The sequence below is a fragment of the Dipteris shenzhenensis genome, chromosome 23 (assembly GCF_047967505.1).
Source record: "Dipteris shenzhenensis isolate YYH24624 ecotype China chromosome 23, Dip_SZ_1.0, whole genome shotgun sequence".
In the NCBI taxonomy this organism is placed as follows: Eukaryota; Viridiplantae; Streptophyta; class Polypodiopsida; order Gleicheniales; family Dipteridaceae; genus Dipteris; species Dipteris shenzhenensis.
In genome coordinates this window covers 10,966,266-10,986,169 of record NC_141618.1, presented here as the reverse complement: position 1 = coordinate 10,986,169, position 19,904 = coordinate 10,966,266, and the positions used below count along the sequence as shown (strand labels likewise).

The 19,904-nt window shown below is 49.5% G+C and overlaps 1 protein-coding gene across 1 annotated transcript in view; it reads left to right on the top strand.

The window, feature by feature from the left end:
- The window catches only part of LOC147886979 (uncharacterized), an 874,612-nt gene that overhangs the window by 829,483 nt on the left and 25,225 nt on the right, over positions 1-19,904 (top strand). Inside the window, exons 38-39 of the mRNA XM_087394085.1 lie at positions 434-706; positions 9,519-9,698. Coding sequence (XP_087250211.1) covers positions 434-706; positions 9,519-9,698 — 453 coding nt within the window. The remainder of the gene's footprint in view (positions 1-433; positions 707-9,518; positions 9,699-19,904) is intronic.

Sequence of the window (19,904 nt, the reverse complement as noted above, 5' to 3'; positions counted from 1 at the left end):
TGCTGACATGAAAATATTATGGGTCTAAACCTTGCTTCAATTTCCCGATATGCTTAAACAAAGAATATCACCATGATTTCAAGATGAACATTTCAAAGTGTTTTACTGTTGGAGACATTTCTGAATGCACCCATGCCTTTGGCAAATGTATATCTAACAGAAATAGCAGTTTCTAACATGATTGGAAGATGAAGATAATTTTTCCTTTGAGGCATCCTTAAGCATTCTAAGGCGAATAGCAAAATGTTGAGGGTATTGTCCTGTATGATTAGTTTGCTGCTTGCATTTCTCATATTTTGAGCCCCATTTGCATGTAAATTTTTATCAAAGAAATTAAAGATCAATCCAGAATCTCTTGCTAGGTAGCTCTCATAATTACATTTTCAACAGGTTTGATACTGATATCTTATTTTTTATTGTATTGCTTGACCAGACAAAGGAAAAGGCCGAAAATCTCCAGGTAATGAAGCTATCAGATCCAGATTTTATAAGAAAGCTGGAGAACTGTATCACTTTCGGCTATCCATTATTATTAGAAAACGTAGAAGAAGAATTGGACCCTACATTAGAACCAGTGCTCATTAAATCCGTATTCAAGCAAGCTGGCTCTCTACAAATTCGATTAGGAGAGAGCACCTTGGAGTACAATGAGAATTTTCGTTTCTACATCACTACAAAGCTGAGGAACCCACACTACATGCCAGAGGTAGATTTCCTCATTATAATAAAACAAAAGCAGATATAAATAATTGTTTTGCAAACAAACAATACAAGACCTCTCTCTCTCTCTTGTGGTCTCCATGATCTCTACATCTGGTGGGCCATATCAAGAGTGACACCCCCTACCACAGCGAGAGATAGCTTGACAGACGTAAATACAAGACATTTTCGTGTCTCATCAGAGAGCCACCAAGGTGCCTATGTAATTGGAGCACTAGCTTTGCATGTTTGAGTTTTAAGATTATTATTATTAGCTTTGCACTCAGCAAGGGCCTTAGCGAGCCCTTTGCTTCAGCCCACAGTGGTCTGTATGAGTTACTTTCTTGATTTGTACTTTGTCTCATAGGTCCGCAAGGCCTTCCAAAGACATTAATACAACTTTAATTCTCAAGAGAAGGATGACCAATGCTCTCTCTCACACACTTTTTTGTGTGTGGTGAAATCCATATATGCTTATATTACAAGAAATAGTCGCCAAAGAGAAGACATGCGATTACAAGATCAGAACATTTCAGTGTAAGACAAGTAAACAGGGTAATCTATTTGACAAACAGACAGGCAAACATAAAGGGAGTGCCTCAATGACATCCAGATGAAATTGAACATGGAAAAGATAAACTCCCCAAAAAGTCTATGATTCAGTGTGTCAATATCTGTCCCAATTGAAGAAAAGGTCAAACTCTGGCCTCCGTGGGTAAATGTCAAAGAGCCAAAAGAGCTTGCTAAAACAAGCAATAGGGAACCTCGGTCAGAGAAACTGCTAAAGAAAAAATAGAAAGTCGCAATCACAATACACATACATGCGCATGCCTAACACTTTCACTCATCAGCCAACTCTCTCTCTCTCTCTCTCTCTCTCTCTCTCTCTCTCTCTCTCGCGCAGCCTCTCTCTCTCCCTCGCAGCTCCCCGCAGCTCACCCCTCCCCCCCCTCGCAGCCCCTCACCCCCCCCTCGCAGCTCCCCTCTCCCCCCTCGCAGCCCCCCCTCTCCCCCTCGCAGCCTCCCTCTCCCCCTCGCAGCCCCTCGCAGCTCACCCCTCCCCCCCCTCGCAGCCCCTCACCCCCCCCTCGCAGCTCCCCTCTCCCCCTCGCAGCTCCCCTCTCCCCCTCGCAGCCCCTCGCAGCTCACCCCTCCCCCCCCGCAGCCCCCCTAGCAGCTCACCCCTCCCCCCCTCGCAGCCCCTCACCCCCCCCTCGCAGCTCACCCCTCCCCCCTCGCAGCCCCTCGCACCCTCGCAGCCCCCCCCTCGTAGCCCCTCCCCCCCCTCGCAGCTCCCCCCCTCGCAGCTCCTCGCCCCCCCTCACAGCTCCTCCCCCCCCCCCTCGCAGCTCCCACCTCTCCCCTCGCAGCCCCTCGCACCATCGCAGCCCCCCCCCCCCCCCCTCGCAGCCCCTCCCCCCCCCCCTCGCAGCTCCCCCCCCCCCCCCTTCCCCCCCCGCAGCTCCCCCCTACCCCCCCCCCAGCCCCTCGCCCCTCGCAGCTCCTCCCCCTCGCAGCGGCTCACCCCGCTCAGACCCTCCCCCTCGCAGCTCAGCCGCTCAGGCCCCCCACCCCGCTCACCCGCTCATCGCGCATTGGCAGCGCTCGCCATCTTCCGCTTTTCAATGCCGCCGGTTTCCCGTTTCCCGTAATTAAACATGGCCGACATCGTCGAGCATATTACAGAAGGAGCAACAGCAGCAACATCAATGGCCTCCACGACCGACATGCTGCACTATAGTAGAAGAGGACTTGCATCCTCTTCAAAGGACAGAGCAGTACCCGCACTTGCCGCACTCCCAGTCGCAGGTACACCGGTTTCAGCTCCACTATCTCATCTTCCGCCCAGCGCAGTGCCCGCACTTGCCGCACTCCCAGTCACAGGTACACCGGTTTCAGCCCCATTATCTCATCTTCCACCCATAGCCACCTTGTACCCGCAGTTTTTTTCACCCCTCCCCTCTCAGGTCCCTTCTTCTCCTACCCCTTCTCCAACTTTAGCCTTCCCCTCCTCTCCATCCTCGGTACCCGCTTTCTCTCCCCCTCTCCCGCCTTCTCCCTCATCCCCGCTACCCACCTTACCGGTTTCCCCCCTTTCTCCCTCTCTTTCTCCTTCCATGCCTTGCACTGTTTGTCCTTGCCAGCACATCCTACCAGAGCTTCAGCACTTTCAGACCCACCTCCGAGATGCCCTTCAGATGCTTCACAGGAAGGACGAGACCATTGCTCTACTTACAGCTCAGGTTGCATCTCTTACTGATCGAGTGACACAGCAGGGCCGGGAGATCTTGTCTATTAGAACAGATCTTCAGGTCTTACAGGCGACTCATAGGACTCTTGCTGGAGAGATTCATGGACACACAGAGCGAGTGCAACAGATCGAGACTCGCGTTCAGCACATAGACACATCTCCCACTACAGCAGTAGCAGCGGTTGAGGAGCGTTTGACCTCCCTTCAGACAGAGGTCCAGAGAGCCACAGAGTGGGTGGATGTCGTCCGCCGTCAGCCATCACAGCCTCAGAGATTGACTGTATCAGCTACATTGGCCGAGTCACAGCAGAGGGCCACAAAGGCCCTCAACATTCGCATTCGTGGTATCTTGCCCTCGGAGACAGAGTCCACGATGACACAGGCTGTGACCTTTGTCTCTCAGACATTGGGAGTACAGGATCATGGCATAGTAGGAGCATATAGAGTCGGGAGAGATCGTACTAGAGAGCAGCCCCTCATTATCAGATTCAGAGATGCCCAGGCATGTCTAGCTGCCCTCAGGAGGAGAGGGACACTCAGAGACCACCCACAGATTTCCATGGACGAGGATCTGACTCAGATACAGGTTGAGGAGCGCAAGGCGCTCATGCCTCAGAGAGACGCAGCCCGAGCTCAGGGCAAGTGGGCAGTGATCAGGGATGGCAGACTCATCACAGGCACCTTGAGATGAAACCTTCATGACAGGTAAAGGCATGGCTGAAGCAAAAGTACTCCCAAGTGGGATAGATGTGGAAGATATTTGCTACGAACCTGGAGCTATGCATAATGGATGAGATAGCAGCTTGACCAGTAGTTGTCAAGTTGTTAGCAGAGGGAGTCACCACTTCCGCATAAGTGGTTGTTGATGAAGACATCGTTGCAAGAGGAGAGGTGTTGTCTTGACCTTGATGAGTCCCTGAAGAGCCTTCGTCCTTCGTACCTTCCTCTTTCACCTGCTCTCTGGTTTGTACTTCTTCTTCAGAGTCTAGATTTGACCACTAGGGATCCTGTTGATCCAAGTCAATGAGTGTGTCGATGAAGTTACTTGCTCTGGCTACTGCTCTAATGGGCTCACTTTGTCCTCACCCTGCGGACTTGGGTTTGGTCTCCCAGGAGTCTTTTCTCCACTCTCCTCAAGTACCTCCTAGTTCTCTCACTAGCTCCTTCAAAAGTTTCAGAACTAGTCAGCATAAGACCTCTCTCTCTAGGACACTAGAACACCACTTCACTCGTGCTACTCGACACTAGCAGTGTCCCACCATGATCGCCATAATCTGTATGAGGGGGGGGAGGGGTTCCTACTGAAGATGCAAGACATGAAATGGAATGGAAAGGAAAAGCAAGACTAGGAAAGCATAATGGAAATGAAATAATGTGAGAAAGAAATATACAACTAAGCAAAGTACTTACATGATCAAGAAAGGCATGAGGCTTGATGAAAATAACAATGAAAGTACAATGCTTTTATAGGATAGGCACACACACTCTAAGTGTCAAATGTATATGGGATAAGTCCCATAGTGACACATGGCACTCTAGGATATAAATTAGTATAGTACTACTCTAGAACACACTAAAAGTCACTCATATTGACTCCATTTCCTAACACCCCCCCATGGAGGAAAGGTGAGGGACTATTGGAATGGAACCCAGAACAGAACATGATAATGATGGTCATCAAAACTGTGCATGCCGGTCTAGAACTAGACATGGCTCCCACACAATCTCAGAGGCAAGTGAGCATGGCTCAAAGGCTAGTGAGCATAACATAGAAATCTCATCTAGCATGGCTCAGAGGCTCATCATGCATGGATGCATGATCAACTCAGAGGTCTAGGAGACCAATGCACCAACAAGTAGACCTATCAAAGCCAAAAACACATGGCTCCCATAGTACATCCCCACCTGGCTCCAAAGATGGAGCCACACACCAAAAATATAAAAGAAATACATCATTTTAGGAGGACTATCCAAGGCAGAGGACCTTTATTGACTCAACATACATGATTTATTACATTCATTTTTGGGAAACACCCCCAGGGCAGAGTACCCAAATATATTATGCTTTAGAAAGCAAAATCATGATCTCTATCATCCTCTAAATCCGGGGGACAGACCGTAAGAGCATGATCCTGTGTCGGAAGGTCACTTCGTCTACATCATCACTAGTGGTGGATGCCACCCAACTGGCATGATCCTTCGATTGTTGTTAAGCAAGCTTCTGGAAACACCTGTCCTCCGTATGACCGAGCTTGTTGCATTAAGTGCAGTACATCCCCACCTGGCTCCAAAGATGGAGCCACACACCAAAAATATAAAAGAAATACATCATTTTAGGAGGACTATCCAAGGCAAAGGACCTGTATTGACTCAACATACATGATTTATTACATTCATTTTTGGGAAACACCCCTAGGGCAGAGTACCCAAATATATTATGCTTTAGAAAGCAAAATCATGATCTCCATCATCCTCTAAATCCGGGGGACAGACCGTAAGAGCATGATCCTGTGTCGGCAGGTCACTTCGTCTGCATCATCACTAGTGGTGGATGCCACCCAACTGGCATGATCCTTGTTGTTGAGCAAGCTTCTGGTAACACCTGTCCTCCGTATGACCGAGCTTGTTGCAATAAGTGCACTTGAATGGCTTAAATGTCTTTTCTCGTGCTGGTGGAGTCGATGGCCTAGGTCTCCATTTGCTGGTGGAGGCAAGTGCCTATGTAGTATCTGCTGAATAGGATGGAGATTTTTTGTTGCGGCGATTCTTTTCAAGCAAAAGAGACACCATATCTTCGAATGTAGTCGATGCAATGCGAAGTACTTTAAGGGCATTCTCAAAGCGATAAATCCCTTCCATACTTGTCATCAGGATAACCATTTTGTCCTTGTCATCCGGGCAACACTTCAAATTGGAGAGTTGTTGAACTGAAGATTGAATTTTTTTTGCTATATAGCCTTTCGAGATGCACAGAAGGATGCTTTAGTTTTTACTGTGCAGGATGGTGGCAGATTGCTCAGATCCACAGAGGACATCTTGCTTGAGTCTGCTTTTCAGCCTATCAGGGTTGTAGGTCTTTTGGTGTAGGGATCAGATTTAGAGTGGTTCCTCGACCCCGACCCCCGGCTTCTCTCAACCGGGTCTTGGAGGCTTTGGCTTTACGGGGGAGTTCCCATTAGGTATTTGCAGTGGGACCTTGGAGAGTGGGAGTGGATTGACGCAGGGCATCGAGAGAAGAGCATCCCTTTCTTTCGTTACACGGTCAGTAATGCCAGGAGATTTCAGCTCAGTGGTAGAGGTTGGAGACCTTCCAGAGTTCCTCATTGGGAGACATTTGATATCACTGCGGATCTGCAGAGGTGCTTCTGGAGGAGACTGTGGAAATCCCACAGGAATAGAAAGATCACTCTTTTCTTTTGGCTTTCTATCCATGGTGGGATTGCAGTGAATCTTTGGAGATCCAGGTTCGGAGCCGACCCTACTTGCCCTCATTGCCTCTCTCCTTCGGAGACTATTCAACATTGTTTATGGGACTGTAGACAGGCGAGGATGATTTGGATGGGGGTAGCCAGGATTTTCAGTCACTTTGCCCACTCCCCATTCTTTATGACATGGGGCTCAGTGGCTTGGCTTTCTCTTACAGGGCCTCAGGTATTCTATGAGAGACTTGACTCCTCTCGGGCCATTTTGGTTCGACGTCATTAGATCGATTCCTGTTCGTTGGATGTGGTACCTCACCTTCCTTTTATAGATGTACAGGCCTCGGTGGATACTTCTTGGGAGATTTTAGCGAGCATAGCATCCTGACATATCTGGAGGGCCAGATGTACAGAGGCTATGGAGGGTACTCAGGTTCATCCCTCGCACACTTTGGCTAGTAGACACCGTACATACTTTGATGGCCATATGGATGAGTATACAGGGAGACTCCCGTGCAGCCTCACCTAGGAGGGCTTCTTTCTTCAGGGAATGGAAGGACTCTCCTTTCTTCTCTGAGACTCCTACAGGGTTGAGGTGGCACTTTCAGCCTCAACCTTGGTTGTTTTCCACCTCACATTGAGGGGGTTTTATTTATCCTCATGATTTCATGATGTCGTATTTTCGCTCAGAGCTTGCTCTAGCGAGTTTCTTTCTTACTTAATAGAAGTTTCTTTTTTGCACCCAAAAAAAAAAGTATCGGACTCTTCCATTTTTAGCTTATAAAATTGCATTTTCAAAAATACCTTGGAGTTGGTGATCTTGTTACCAAATATATTATCAAGGCCTGCCCAAATCTCCTTTGCCTTGGACTTGAAGTCGATGCGATGAATCAATGAATCATCTAGGAAAAGCCCGATGATTGCGATGGCCCTCGAATTGTATTGCTTCCAAATCTTTCGTGTTTGAAGCTCCGTTGATGCCTCAAGTGCTTCATCATCTTTGATGGCATCCCAAACATTCTCCTTCATGAGAATGAGTTGCACTTTTGTTTGCCATGTGGGAAATCCGTCCCCCTTGAATTTGTCCACAAGGAGAGAGTTGGTGGAAAACGAACCCATGAAGCTGACAGTTATGAGAGAGAAGAGTGATGGATAGAATGAAGTGCACAAGCGAGCTGAGGGAGAAATGGAGGGCTGAGGAAGAAATGGGAGAAACGGCGGGCAAAAGGAAAAAAAAATGGCGGGCACAATGGAGATGTAGGAGAGGAAGAAATGGAGGGCAGAATACGGGCACCAACTTGCGGATAGCAGCTCCAAGAGAATGTCAGGCAGAAGGAGCAAATGGCGAGCTGGAGCAGAGGTCAACGATGAAAAGGATGGACAGCTCCACGTTGAGCTAGCTGCATCATGTTGGGCTGTCAAATCATTGAGCTCCAGAACAAAATTCGCGCGCAGAAACAAATTTCGTCACTTCTTACAAGGGCTGTAACTTTTCACAGAAAACTCAAACTGCAATGATGTAAAAAAAAAATTTGTAGTACTCAAGATCCTCTACAACTTTGCTGAAGACACGAAGCCGTGATTCTGCTTCTAGATCCGGATATAAGCGTCACATCGTCAGCAGGTCACATAAAGATGTAGTTGAAGGAAGGAGAAGAGAGGTGGCAGATCATGGCATGGAGAAGAGAGCTCTAGATGGAATTGGAGAATCCATTTCTCCAAGGGGAATGAGGGAGAGGCTTCAATGTCCTCAATCTCTTACCTCAACCTCTTGGAAGATAGTCTAGCTCTGATACCATATGAAGATGCAAGACATGAAATGGAATGGAAAGGAAAAGCAAGAGTAGGAAAGCATAATGGAAATGAAATAATGCGAGAAAGAAATATACAACTAACCAAAGTACTTACATGATCAAGAAAGGCATGAGGCTTGATGAAAATAACAATGAAAGTACAATGCCTTTATAGGATAGGCACACACACTCTAAGTATCAAAGTATATGGGATAAGTCCCATAGTGACACATGGCACTCTATATAAAGTAGTATAGTACTACTCTCACTCTCTTGTTTCCCCTTCCAATCTTCAAATGCCCCCTTCCCCTCCTTTCCCCACACCTTCATCTCCTCCGTTGCCCGTGGAGGGTCCCCTTCTCCAGCTAAGAATCTTATCCCGTTCTCCCCATTGGTGGTGGTTCTATCTCTCTCAGCCGTTCCACCCCTCGGACTCTTCATGGCTTCAACCACTTCTTGACTTGCCAGCCTCCTCCCAAGTGGTAATATAATTACCCCATGCGCACCTCTCTATGGTCCACTGTGCGCCGCTTAGCCCTTTGATTCCTGTTGGTGTGCACTTATCTCTCCATGTGTAGCACCTGGCTGGCTGCCCCTCTAACACCACCATTCACATAGTTCTGACATGATCACTTGGGTGGACTCCTGAGATCTCGCCGGGTACACAAGTGACCACGATTATCTCCAGTTGACATAGTTGGCACCTGGTCAACATGGTGACATAGTTGTCACCTTGTTAACTCGCCGACATAGTTGTCATCTGGTCAGCTTGCCGACATAGTTGTCACTAGGTCAGCTTGCCGACATAGTTGTCACATGGTTGGAATGGCTTGAACTTGAATGCTTAAACTTGAATATCTGCAACATCTCTAGATCCAAAACATCTCTAACTTCGATTAAAATAAAGTGAAACAATATGCCTCAAAAAATTGAGTAATGAAAACTGTCCATGTCAAACCTAATTATACACTTCTGGTTTCACCTTTCAAATTTATGATGGCTTGGAAATGAAATTGTAGAATACAAAGATGAAGATATAAGAACTGAAGTTCCGATCTGTCAGAATAAATATAGTTTGTCAAAGATCTGGCAAGAGATTACACACCCTTGAGGTGTCAGTGGGATACATTTATTGGGAAATCTGTGGCTATTTTAGAAAGAGATCATAGACTTTCCTAAAAGTGTGGGATTGTATCATCTTCTTCCAACTCACAACGGATTTTCCTTTACATAGCATAGAATGGGGATCCTCCATTACTGTGCTCTCTCCCACTTGTTGTACTTGTTGTATTCATCCACATCCTCATGATGTTTTTACCTCTCCTTATTATTCTGTACATTGAATAATGTTGCCAGATTGCAGTCAAAGTCACATTGCTGAATTTTATGATCACACCAGAGGGACTTCAGGATCAAATTCTCGGTATGGCTGTGAAAAATGAGCGACCTGATCTGGAAGAAGAGAAGACACAGCTAGTCCTGCAAAGTGCTGAGAATCAGAGGCAACTAAAAGACATTGAAGATCGGATTATTGAGGTACCTTCTCATAGCATGAAAAGAGTAGTAAAGATGAGATTTCCTACAACTCATTTTTTGAGTGTAAAGAGACACACAAATCTATTGAACCGGAAAGTACCCATCATGAGTCTTAAATTAAAACGTGGCATTTTATTTCTATAAATTGATGGATATTTTGTTTGCTGCACCATCTGAATGCCAGATTGCCACAGAAGGAGGTTATGAAGTTCGTTGACATTGGCACCATATTTTCACGAAAGTTTTTTTCGCAGAAGGACTAAAATGCTAGGCAATTCAAAGATGTTAAGTCTAAAATTGATCATCTAGACCTGAATGACCCTTCCTGAGGTTGTTTCTCCTCTCTGCCAGAGATTGTTCGCAAAGAAAATGCAGCCTAAAAAGAAAGAAGAAGAACACTTCTTTCTCTAATTGACAAGGCCCTTCTACTGCTCATGCATCTCCACAGTAGAGGTAGATAGTAGTGTGGGATGGCAAATTTGCAGCTACAGATCCATTAGGATCCCCCTATTCTAAGCAGTCACAACCATCCCAGCCTCAACAGCAGCCTCTTTCTGCCTGCACACAGGAGGTGCTTCCTCCAAGAGGACCTTCTATGACCTTGCTTCCAAGAGTTAGGCCTACTTATTCCTAATAAGGCAAAGAACTTGATTTACATGACATGGACGCCACTCCTTTTCACGTAGAGGATGGTCACTCCCTTGTAGCTTGTACAGCATACTGCCTTTACTCCCTTAAGATCTACAAAAATTTTTCCTTCATCCCTTACATCGCCTCATAGTTATGCAGTATTGGATGGCAAGTCTCCATGACCTTTCATTGGACAACAATAGTGGGTTGTTTCTCTAGTGGACTTTTCCCTTCTTACATATGCTAGGAGATTAGATACACATGGGGCAGATGCTTGCACTACTAGAATAGAGAAGTAGTTCTAGGCTTCTTCCTCTCATCGTCATGGCTGAGTTTGCCCTTCACCTCCGGAGTGCCGACAGAAACTCAGTACGAAGACTTTGTATAAATGGATGCTCAAGTATGTGTGGGTGTGCGGATTTGTATGTGTGAGAGCATACTTTTATACTATGGTCTACACCCACTGTTGGGCGTTGATGACGTCAGTGGGGATGTCATAGTAGCTAGTCCCTGCTATGCGTGATGGAGTTTATGGTTTTCAATCTTATGGGTGACTATCGTAAGATTGAAACTGCACTTTGTTGTGTTTTTAGAGGATGAGTTTGGGAATGTTCCTGGATTCATCTAGGTATATGCTTCTGCCGTATTAGCGGACATGCAAATTTCACCTCGTGAAGTTTTCGGTTGCGGCCTGTTGGTATTGTGATAATTCTTTCTATCTTAAATGGTGCATTGTCCTATCAGCTAGATTTAGATTTAGATTTAGATGCTCATTTGGGAGAGACTAAAATGAAATCGTTTAGACTTCACAAGCAGCTGTAGCTTGAATGAAGAGATTTGGACTACTTTTTGATTAGCCTTCTCCTTTAGTGCTAGCCTTCGTCATGGCTCAGTTTGCCCTTCACCTCCGGAGTGCCGACAGAAACTCAGTATGAAGACTTTGTATAAATGGATGCTCAAGTATGTGTGGGTGTGTGGATTTGTATGTGTGAGAGTATACTTTTATACTATGGTCTACACCCACTGTTGGGTGTTGATGACGTCAGTGGGGATGTCATAGTAGCTAGTCCCTGCTATGCCTGATGGAGTTTATGGTTTTCAATCTTATGAGTGACTATCGTGAGATTGAAACTGCACTTTGTTGTGTTTTTAGAGGATGAGTTTGGGAATGTTCCTGGATTCATCTAGGTATATATTACTAGCTTGTCGCAAACAGCTGATACATCCAAGTGTTTCTCAGGAACCCATTGATATTCTCTTTATCTAGGAGCACAAAGTAGATGATTGGGATTGTAGAAATTCAGGTTTCCATTGTACTTTTTGGTCTACTACACTTGGTATTACAGGAGGGACAAACATTTCGGTCCCAACACAAATATCCTCCCTCTTGTGGTTGGCCATGGAATTATTACCCCATCCAGGGATCTGTGGATCATCCTCTTGATTGATAGGGCCAAGATTGGATTTCTAAAGATCTATGCCCCTAATAACAGGGGGAACACATTCTATTGTGGAAAGAGTTGCTCTCTCAGGCCCTCATAGCTGATTCTTGGATCATTGGAGGTGACTTCCACATGGTGTAGTTCCATTGAATTTTGTCGATTTTGTGTGGAAGAGATTGTTGGATTGCTTGTTTTGGTCAAATAGGAGACGTTCGATGCCCATCCATGCATAGATTACGAGATTCTATGTTGATGATTGGGATCTAGATAGAGTGAGACTCTTCGTATCACCCCCAAGGTTTGTACACTCAAACACTATCCTGTGGTTCTTATTGTGTTTGAGCCACCTACTACTTCTCACTCTGGCAATATCAAGATTCTAGAGGTTTCCTATATAGAGGAGCTATCAGTGGCAGTTCTCCATATTTGGGAGTCTTATTTGCAGAATGGTGTGTGCTCTCCTCTTGCTTTGGTAGTTGCTCTTCTCCATACTAGTGAGTTATATCACTCTATTGCCAGGAATAGGAGATAGGATGTCCTTAGATAGAAGATTGCGATCCACCACCAACAGTTAGCAGCCCCTCCAAAGGAAGATATAATCAACAAGGCCCACTACTCTGACCAGATCTAGGTGCACATAAAAACCACACCAGAACAGAAGATCTGATTAATATGCCTCCAAATTGCACAATGAAGATCATATTGTCTTCACCTCTATCCCATAAGGGACCCATGACTTGAAGAGAGATGTATGTGCCTGAGAAAGCACCCATCCTCCAATAGCTCTATGTTATCCCCCATATATAGTGGTCCACTCCGGCCATAGCTGCATCTAACTTAGCAACCCTCCTATCACTTCCTCTAAGATGACTAGTCAACCGATGTCTCTGTTTTTCAAAAATTCCATGGAAACCTTCCAAGGGCCTACAAATGAAGCAGAATCTCTCTCCCATCTACATAACTGGCTGCCTATCTATCTCACCATGCATAATGAGGGAGAATCCTCCATATGGGTCTTGAAGGTCTGCCAAGTTCTAACAACAATAGCCATAAGCGATGTGGAAGGAATCCTGATGTCTAAAAAGTAAAGATCCATCGAAACACCTCCTGAGAAGGGAGTGCAAGACCCAATGTATCAAAGGAAAAAATATTTCTAAGGTTCCTGACCTGGCACCAGTCCCCTGGCCACAGGCTTGCAAAGCAAAGCTTACATTGAACATCAAAATCAATAATGTTTATCCCTCCCTCTTGGGTCAAGCCATAGAAGATCCTCTAGGATGGTAGTTGTCAGCCACGTCTTATTGGCCATTACGTAGTTTCCTCTTGTTGGTTCTATTCTAGAAACTGCATTGTACAGCCCATAGAGGCCTATAATGAACTTTCTTATGGAGTCGACTTGATGGCTCCACATATGCAAGAGCTATAGTTGTTGGATGTCAACATCTCTTGATGTAACATTGTAGAGAGAGAGGGCCTTGCTTGTGGGTGTGCCCGCCCCATGAGAGGTTAGGCTAGGTTGAGTGAGGGCCTTTGTTGTGGGTGTGCCCACCCCCTGTGAGGTAGAGTAGGGTAAGGCAGATCTGCCCATTGTGGAGGCCCTACTTTGGGTTCTTATGGGCCCATTGGTTTCCATATGTCCACCCCACTCAGGCGCATATGTTGGGGGCCTGCATGGCTGCCTCTGGAGCTGGAGAGCTGCCCCTATGGAGGCCCTTTGTAGGCTGAGGTGGGCTGACCTGATGGTTGCTGAACCTTTTCTTGCTGCTTGGACTGTTGTTGCAGGAGGGGTCAGCCTCTTTTTATGGCTTCGTGGCAGTCCATACTAGGGCTGGAAGAGGTCAGCCCAGTAGAGCTTTCAGCTGGGGTGTTTGGGGCAGGGAGTTAGCCCTCCAAATGGCTGGCTAGCAGGGCTGAGGTGGTCGGCTCCTAGAGAGCTACTGAGTCGGCCTATAAGCTGGGGGGGAGAGACCTCTTATAGGGCTGTGTGCCAGCCCCTGTAGGACAACAAAGGGTGTCGGCCCACCTACAACAGGTGTTGGCCTATAGACCAGCCGAAAGGGGGGGATGGCTACCTATATATATAGGTCCCCTCCCTCAATTTTCAGTGCATCTCTTGTAGCATAGTTTGATGCAGCGGTTTTTCCCACCGGTTCAGGCCTGGGGCATGATCCACAGGGGTTACGATAGCCCTAATCAATAGTAGAGTCATTGCTAGGAGACCGAGATGGGCAGCACCCACAGACAGTCGTCAGCGTTCCATCACTCGCTACACATCAGTACCTCCCTGACACACATATACCCTTGGGGGGCCGCATTGCATGGACCAGAGGTAGCCAGCCTTGATGGTGATTGACTCGACGATGAGGAGGATGATGACGAGATGCCATTATTGAGGATATGACTATGTAATACTTAGCACTTAGCGTTCAGCATGGGTGATGATGCTCGTTTAGTAGCTCCATCCTTTCTCCTTGTTGTATCAGTTTTCTATCAATCTCATAGACCCATTGGTCTGCCGAAGACTTTAATAAACTTTCTTTCTTTGGGGTTTTGTCCTGAGATCTCTTTCATTTCTCTTGGTCTCTCTCTCTCTTTCTCAGTTCAGTCCATGTGTGCTTTGCTCTCTCTCTCTCTCTCTCTCTCTCTCCATTTCTGTTCAGATCCGCTCCACTTGAAACTGGCCTTCAATAAATGAAATGCAGTAGAACTGACATGTAACCAGCCAACACTGTTACATTAACAATTCAGCAAATATACAACTAGTAGACTAGGAGTTAGAGTACCCTTGTTTTTTTGCCGAAAAAACAGTGCTAATTATATTACTTCGAGAACAAGATACAAGAGGTCAGCTTATAGCTGACGGGCTGCGTTCACAAACCGGACGCAGCCCTAAAAGGTAGCATAATAAATCATACTCTCACGGAGGGATATGCTAAGTGTGAATGAACAGCCATCGGGGTGGTGAGTAGTGCCACCGAAGGCCCTGCGTAGTCTGCTCGAAGAAGAGGCCCTGTGTGTCCCAAGCCCAGAGGAAGCGTCTCCGCTTCTCCTGACCAGCCCGGGAGTCTCCCTGAATCTGGTCCCACTGGCCTCTGAGGCTATGAATAATCTCACTCCAAATCTCCGCCATGATCTGGGCAGTCGATAAGGAGGTGCCACCGAGGATCTGCGCGCAGCGCGAGGTCCAGATGTGCCATCCTGTAATGCTGCTGATAATCTCCCAGACTGGCTGCCTCTCCCGAACTCCTGTATCAGCCTCTGCTAGGTGCTGTGGGATACCCCCGAGCGGCCCCCACGTCCCCTGTGTGATAAGGAAAGTGGGGTCCTGCTGGCATGCCTCGAATAAGTGATGAAGACCAGGTGCGGTGCTGCACCAACAGAACGCGCCCCAAGTGATCAATCCTAGCTCTGGTGCTGCGCGAGTAAGAAGCCCGAAAGTCCACCTCCACACTTCCTGGGCGCGAGTGCAGCTCCACAGGCAGTGTTTTGGTGACTCCTCATCCGCATGGCAAATCTGACAGCATCCGTCCTGGCCTATCTGCCTCAACCAGCTCCCCACTGGAAGACCTTTGTGGGCAAGAAGCCACAGGAAGTATGAGATCTTCCGCGGCCGCCAGCTCTTTCACAAGGCCTTCCAGAATGCCTGCAAAAAGAACCTGGAAATACCCTGTGCGTACCAGCTGGGTCGCTGGGTGGGGGGGCGGCTCTGCATCCTCCCGAGAACTCACCTGCCCAGAGTCGTGCTGTAGGCGAAGAAGGAAGTCGGCCCCTGTCCTATCACAATCTCTGGCCACCACCACTCTCCTGGGTCCCAATCAAGCTCTGACAAGGTCCGCCCCTCCCAGAGCCAAAGACGCCAAAGCTGCAACTGGTCCTGCTCGATACTAGGGTCGGTACGCCAGACCTTCCCCAAAAGGCCTACGACCCTAACCCTCTGCCACGGGAGTAGGGGGTCGATGAGTGCATCCTCTCTCCTGAGTCGTCCATCCCCTGAAACCGCGAAGAAGGAGATAGAGGAGTCATCCATACGTCCTGCGACCACCAGTGGGATGCCACGGGGGGTGAATTGTCCCAGCCAGCGGGTGTCACCAGGCATGAGGACCTGAGGCTCAGGTGGAACCAACCAAGCAGCTAGGATCGCACCGTCGATCTCCGTGCGTCTCGCCTGGACTCCACGTGCACCTCCAGCTGCGTCTGCAAGATCAGCCATCTCCAGATGTCTGTACGTATCCCTCCAAACTCGAAGGGACCGGGCTGGCCCCCTCATCCAGCCGTCCCACCTGATATGTGATCTCTCCCCCAACTGAAGGCCCTCGGCATCTCTGACCTGACCATTCCAGACGAGCGGCTGGCGATCGATCTCCTCCTGACAGCTGGGAGGGGACTGAATGAGACTGAGACGGAGCCGCCTCCAAACCATGAGGAGGCTACGAACGAGTGGGGAACGGGGCTGAGTGAGCGGGGCGGAAGTGAAGATCCACCTGAGGGACGGTAGCCACTCTCCACCTCGGCGCGGGACACAAGAGCCGACTCCCTGCTGAAGTAACATCTTCCACGTCTGCCCCCCCGGGGTCAAACCGCGGATGACAAGCTTGCCTAACAAGGCCTGACTCTGAAGCTCTGGATCGATAACCCCCAGGCCTCCCTCAGCCTGCGGAAGAATGACTGTCTGCCAAGCAAAACTGGCTCTGGTATCTCTAAGACCATCCTCCCCAGACCAAAGGAAGTTCCGAACCAACCTCCTAAGCTGTGTCACGCTGGATCTCGAGAAGCGCCAGCAGGAAGCCACATACCAAGCCGTGGCTAGGAGGACCTGGTTAACTACCAGGGCACGACCTGCAAGAGACAGCTTAGCAGTGCTCTAGAAAGCCAGCTTCCGTCGGATGGAGTCTAGCACCGGGAGAAACTGCTGAGCTGGCGTGATGTCTAGGCCAACCTGGAAGCCAAGGTATCTAGCTGTCTGTCCCGGTGGAATCCATCTGAAACCCAGAAATTGCCCCCACTGAGAACACGCCCCAGGGTCTGTGAGAAAACCAACTGATTTGTTCCAGTTGATTTTCGCACCAGCGGCCGAGCAGAAGACCTCCAGGGCCATCCGCACCCTCTCTAGCATCCTCTCATCGTCCTGGACATAAAGGGCTGTATCATATGCGTACTCCGAGTCCAAAAGCTCCGTGTCCTCCCGGAGTGGAAGGCGAACACCCCTGATCCCGGTAGACCTCGCCCGAAGGTAGTAAGTCATGGCCTCGGCGAAGAAAAGAAACAGGTAAGGAGCAAGGGGGCAGCCTGACGCACTGATCTCTCCAAGCTAAAGCGCTCACCCATCCTGCCTCTAATGATGACCCTGCTAGACGCTGTCCTGTACAAAGCTGAGATACCCTGAATCCAACCTGCCGGGAAACCTAGCCGCTCCAGAGTCCCCTCCAAAAAGGACCAGTCCACGCGATCGTAGGCCTTCTCGAAGTCGAGAAGTAGAATGGCAAGGTGTGATCCACTGTGCTGAGCCCACTCCGCCGCCTCTGAAAAGGTGAAGACATTATCCAGGATACTGCAATCCTGGACAAAGCCTGTCTGAGTGTCATGAATGAGGTCTGGGAGTAGAGGCCGAACTCTGGCACTGATCATCTTGGCGAGGATTTTGTAGGCGGTGGTAAGGAGAGTGATCGGACGCCACTGGCGAATCTCCTGTCTATCTCCTCCCTTCGGGATGAGGCAAATCAGTCCCGAAGAGAGGCTCTCTGGCATCTGACCGCTACTGAAAATCTCCTGCAGAGCTGCAAGGTGGGGCTGATGGATCTGGTCCCAGAAGGAGGTGAAGAATGCTCGGGGTAGCCCATCCTCTCCTGGGCATTTCTGTCCGTCGATAGCCATCAAGGCCTCCAGCATCTCATCCGAGGTAAACGGCACCAACAACGTCGCCTGCATGCTAGGCTGGACCAGGGATGGAATGTGCCTTCACACCTCCTCACGGGCACGACTAGCACGAGGGGCCAGCGGCTCCTGCTGGAAGAGGGCCCTGTAGAAGTCAGTGGCCAACCCCAGGACCTCCCCCGGATCCGTAACGATGTGACCATCCGCTGTCCTGAGACTCCGAAGCTGATCACCTGCAGCTCTCTGGCCATGCGTCCTGAAGAACTCCCTGCACATCCGGTCACCCTTCCGGGCCCAGAAGGAGAGAGAGGCGTGATAGGAAAACTCTGAGCGGCGCTGGAGTGTCTCCTCCAGGAGGGTTCTGGCTCGAAGGCCTGGATCCGAAGCTCCTCCGAGCCCGGGGAAGCCTGCTGGAGTCGCTGAATGGAAGCGAGGTCCCTCCGAAGAGCTCTCTCTCTACTCCACCAATCTTGTCGAACCTGTAGGGCTGCTAGCTGGCAGATCTGGCTGGACTCCTGTAGAGCCTGCGCAACTGAGTCCACCAAATCCACGCACTCCCCCCAGTCTCTGTCCCAAAGACTGCAAATACTGCTGCGCACGTCCTCCCTCGAGAAAATGGAGTCGGGAATCCTGCATGACCGGGGGGGAAGGGTCTGGGCTGCCGAATTTAAAGAAAGGAGCACCGGCGCATGGTCGGAAAGTGTCGTCCCTGGAACTATACCCGCCTGACCGCCTCTACTGATGGCCCAATCACTGACATAAAATCTATCAAGCCTCTCCAGGAGTCTGCCTCCTTCCCTGCGGAAGCCCCAAGAGAAGTCCAGGCTCCCGTGCCAACGCCGGAAGGACGGGTCTCTCCAACTGTCCCTACCTCCTGTCGCGAAGATGAAAGAGTCCCAAGCTGACTGCTCTGCCTGAGCCATACCTGTGAACTCCGGACCTCTGCCCTGCTGGTCCTCCAAGGTCTCCAGATTGTTGAAGTCACCTCCAACAATCCAGGAATCCATGTCTGGAAGAATCCCTGTAAGTGTCCTCCAGAAGGTGGCTCTGCATCGGAGGTCTGTAGGAGCATAAATGTTGAGGATTCCAATTTTGGATCCCTCCAAATCCAGGCCTACCCAAAGGGCTCGGCCAACGTGCCATGACCGAAAACTCCCTGGGCTAACTGCTCGCACACGGAGGTACAGACACCCCCACTCCTCCCCTGTGCGCCGATCGAGGGCTCCCAGTAAGTGTAGGAACGTCCAGGGAGAACCTTCCCGCAGCTACGGGAATGAGCCGCAGAGAGCTTGTGGAGCAGAAGTACATCCAAACGACCAATCACTGCAGGCTGAAGTTCCTGTCGCAAAATGAGCTTCTTGGGACCACGGGTGCCAGAAGAGTGAAACCCGTTCACATTCCAGGATACGAGGTGTAGGCTCATGGAGAGGGATGGGGGGCTGCGAACAACTGTCTGCTCGCGGTCGAAGTCGATGAAGAATCAGACATGTCGGAATGGAGGCGCTGCCGCTTATGAGAAGGTTTGGAGGGGGAGACGGGGTCGTCCTGCCCGTTCTTCAACACCTTCAGCAAAGGCGAGAGGCCTTTGGTGCCATGAACAAATGCTTTCTCGAGCCAGCTCGAGATCTCTGAAGTGGTCATCCCATAGAAGGTTCGGAGTTTCTGATGGGACCAAGCTCTGACATCCTGGGGGAGAGGCCATGACAGGGGGGGTCTGAGGATCACAATCAGTCGGAAGCGTTTGGCGGCGCAACGCCACCGCAGGCGCACATCGCCCTCAGACCACTGAGTCTCGAGAAGCTGCCCACCGGACGGGCCTGACCTGGGCGTGTGTCTGCTCTCTGAGCGCCTCCCAAACCGAGTCGTCTGTCCAGGTCTCGGTGCCATCGCTGAGGAACGTGAAGGCGAAGCTAGGGCCATCCCTAGGGGCCAAGGCGACAATCTTCCCATCCGCCCCTTTGCGGAGCAGGAAGATACTAATGTCGAGATAAGCCGGGAAGGTCCCAAGGTCGGCCACGTCCAAGTAGTCCCAGGGGTCAGATCTGTAAAAGTCTCGAGGAAGCTCTCTCTCCTGAAGCTGAGACCCATCAGAGTCTGCCACTGAGGGGCTAGCGGCCATGGAAGCCTGCTCCAGTGGTGGTGTAGACTCCGGGTGTCCTGCCAGCGGGGGGGGAGGGGGAGGAGGCTGAGGGGTAGGCGACTCGGACTCCACGGAGGCGACTGGCGGAGAAGGTGGAGGAGGCGGAGCGGGGGCTGCCCTCGG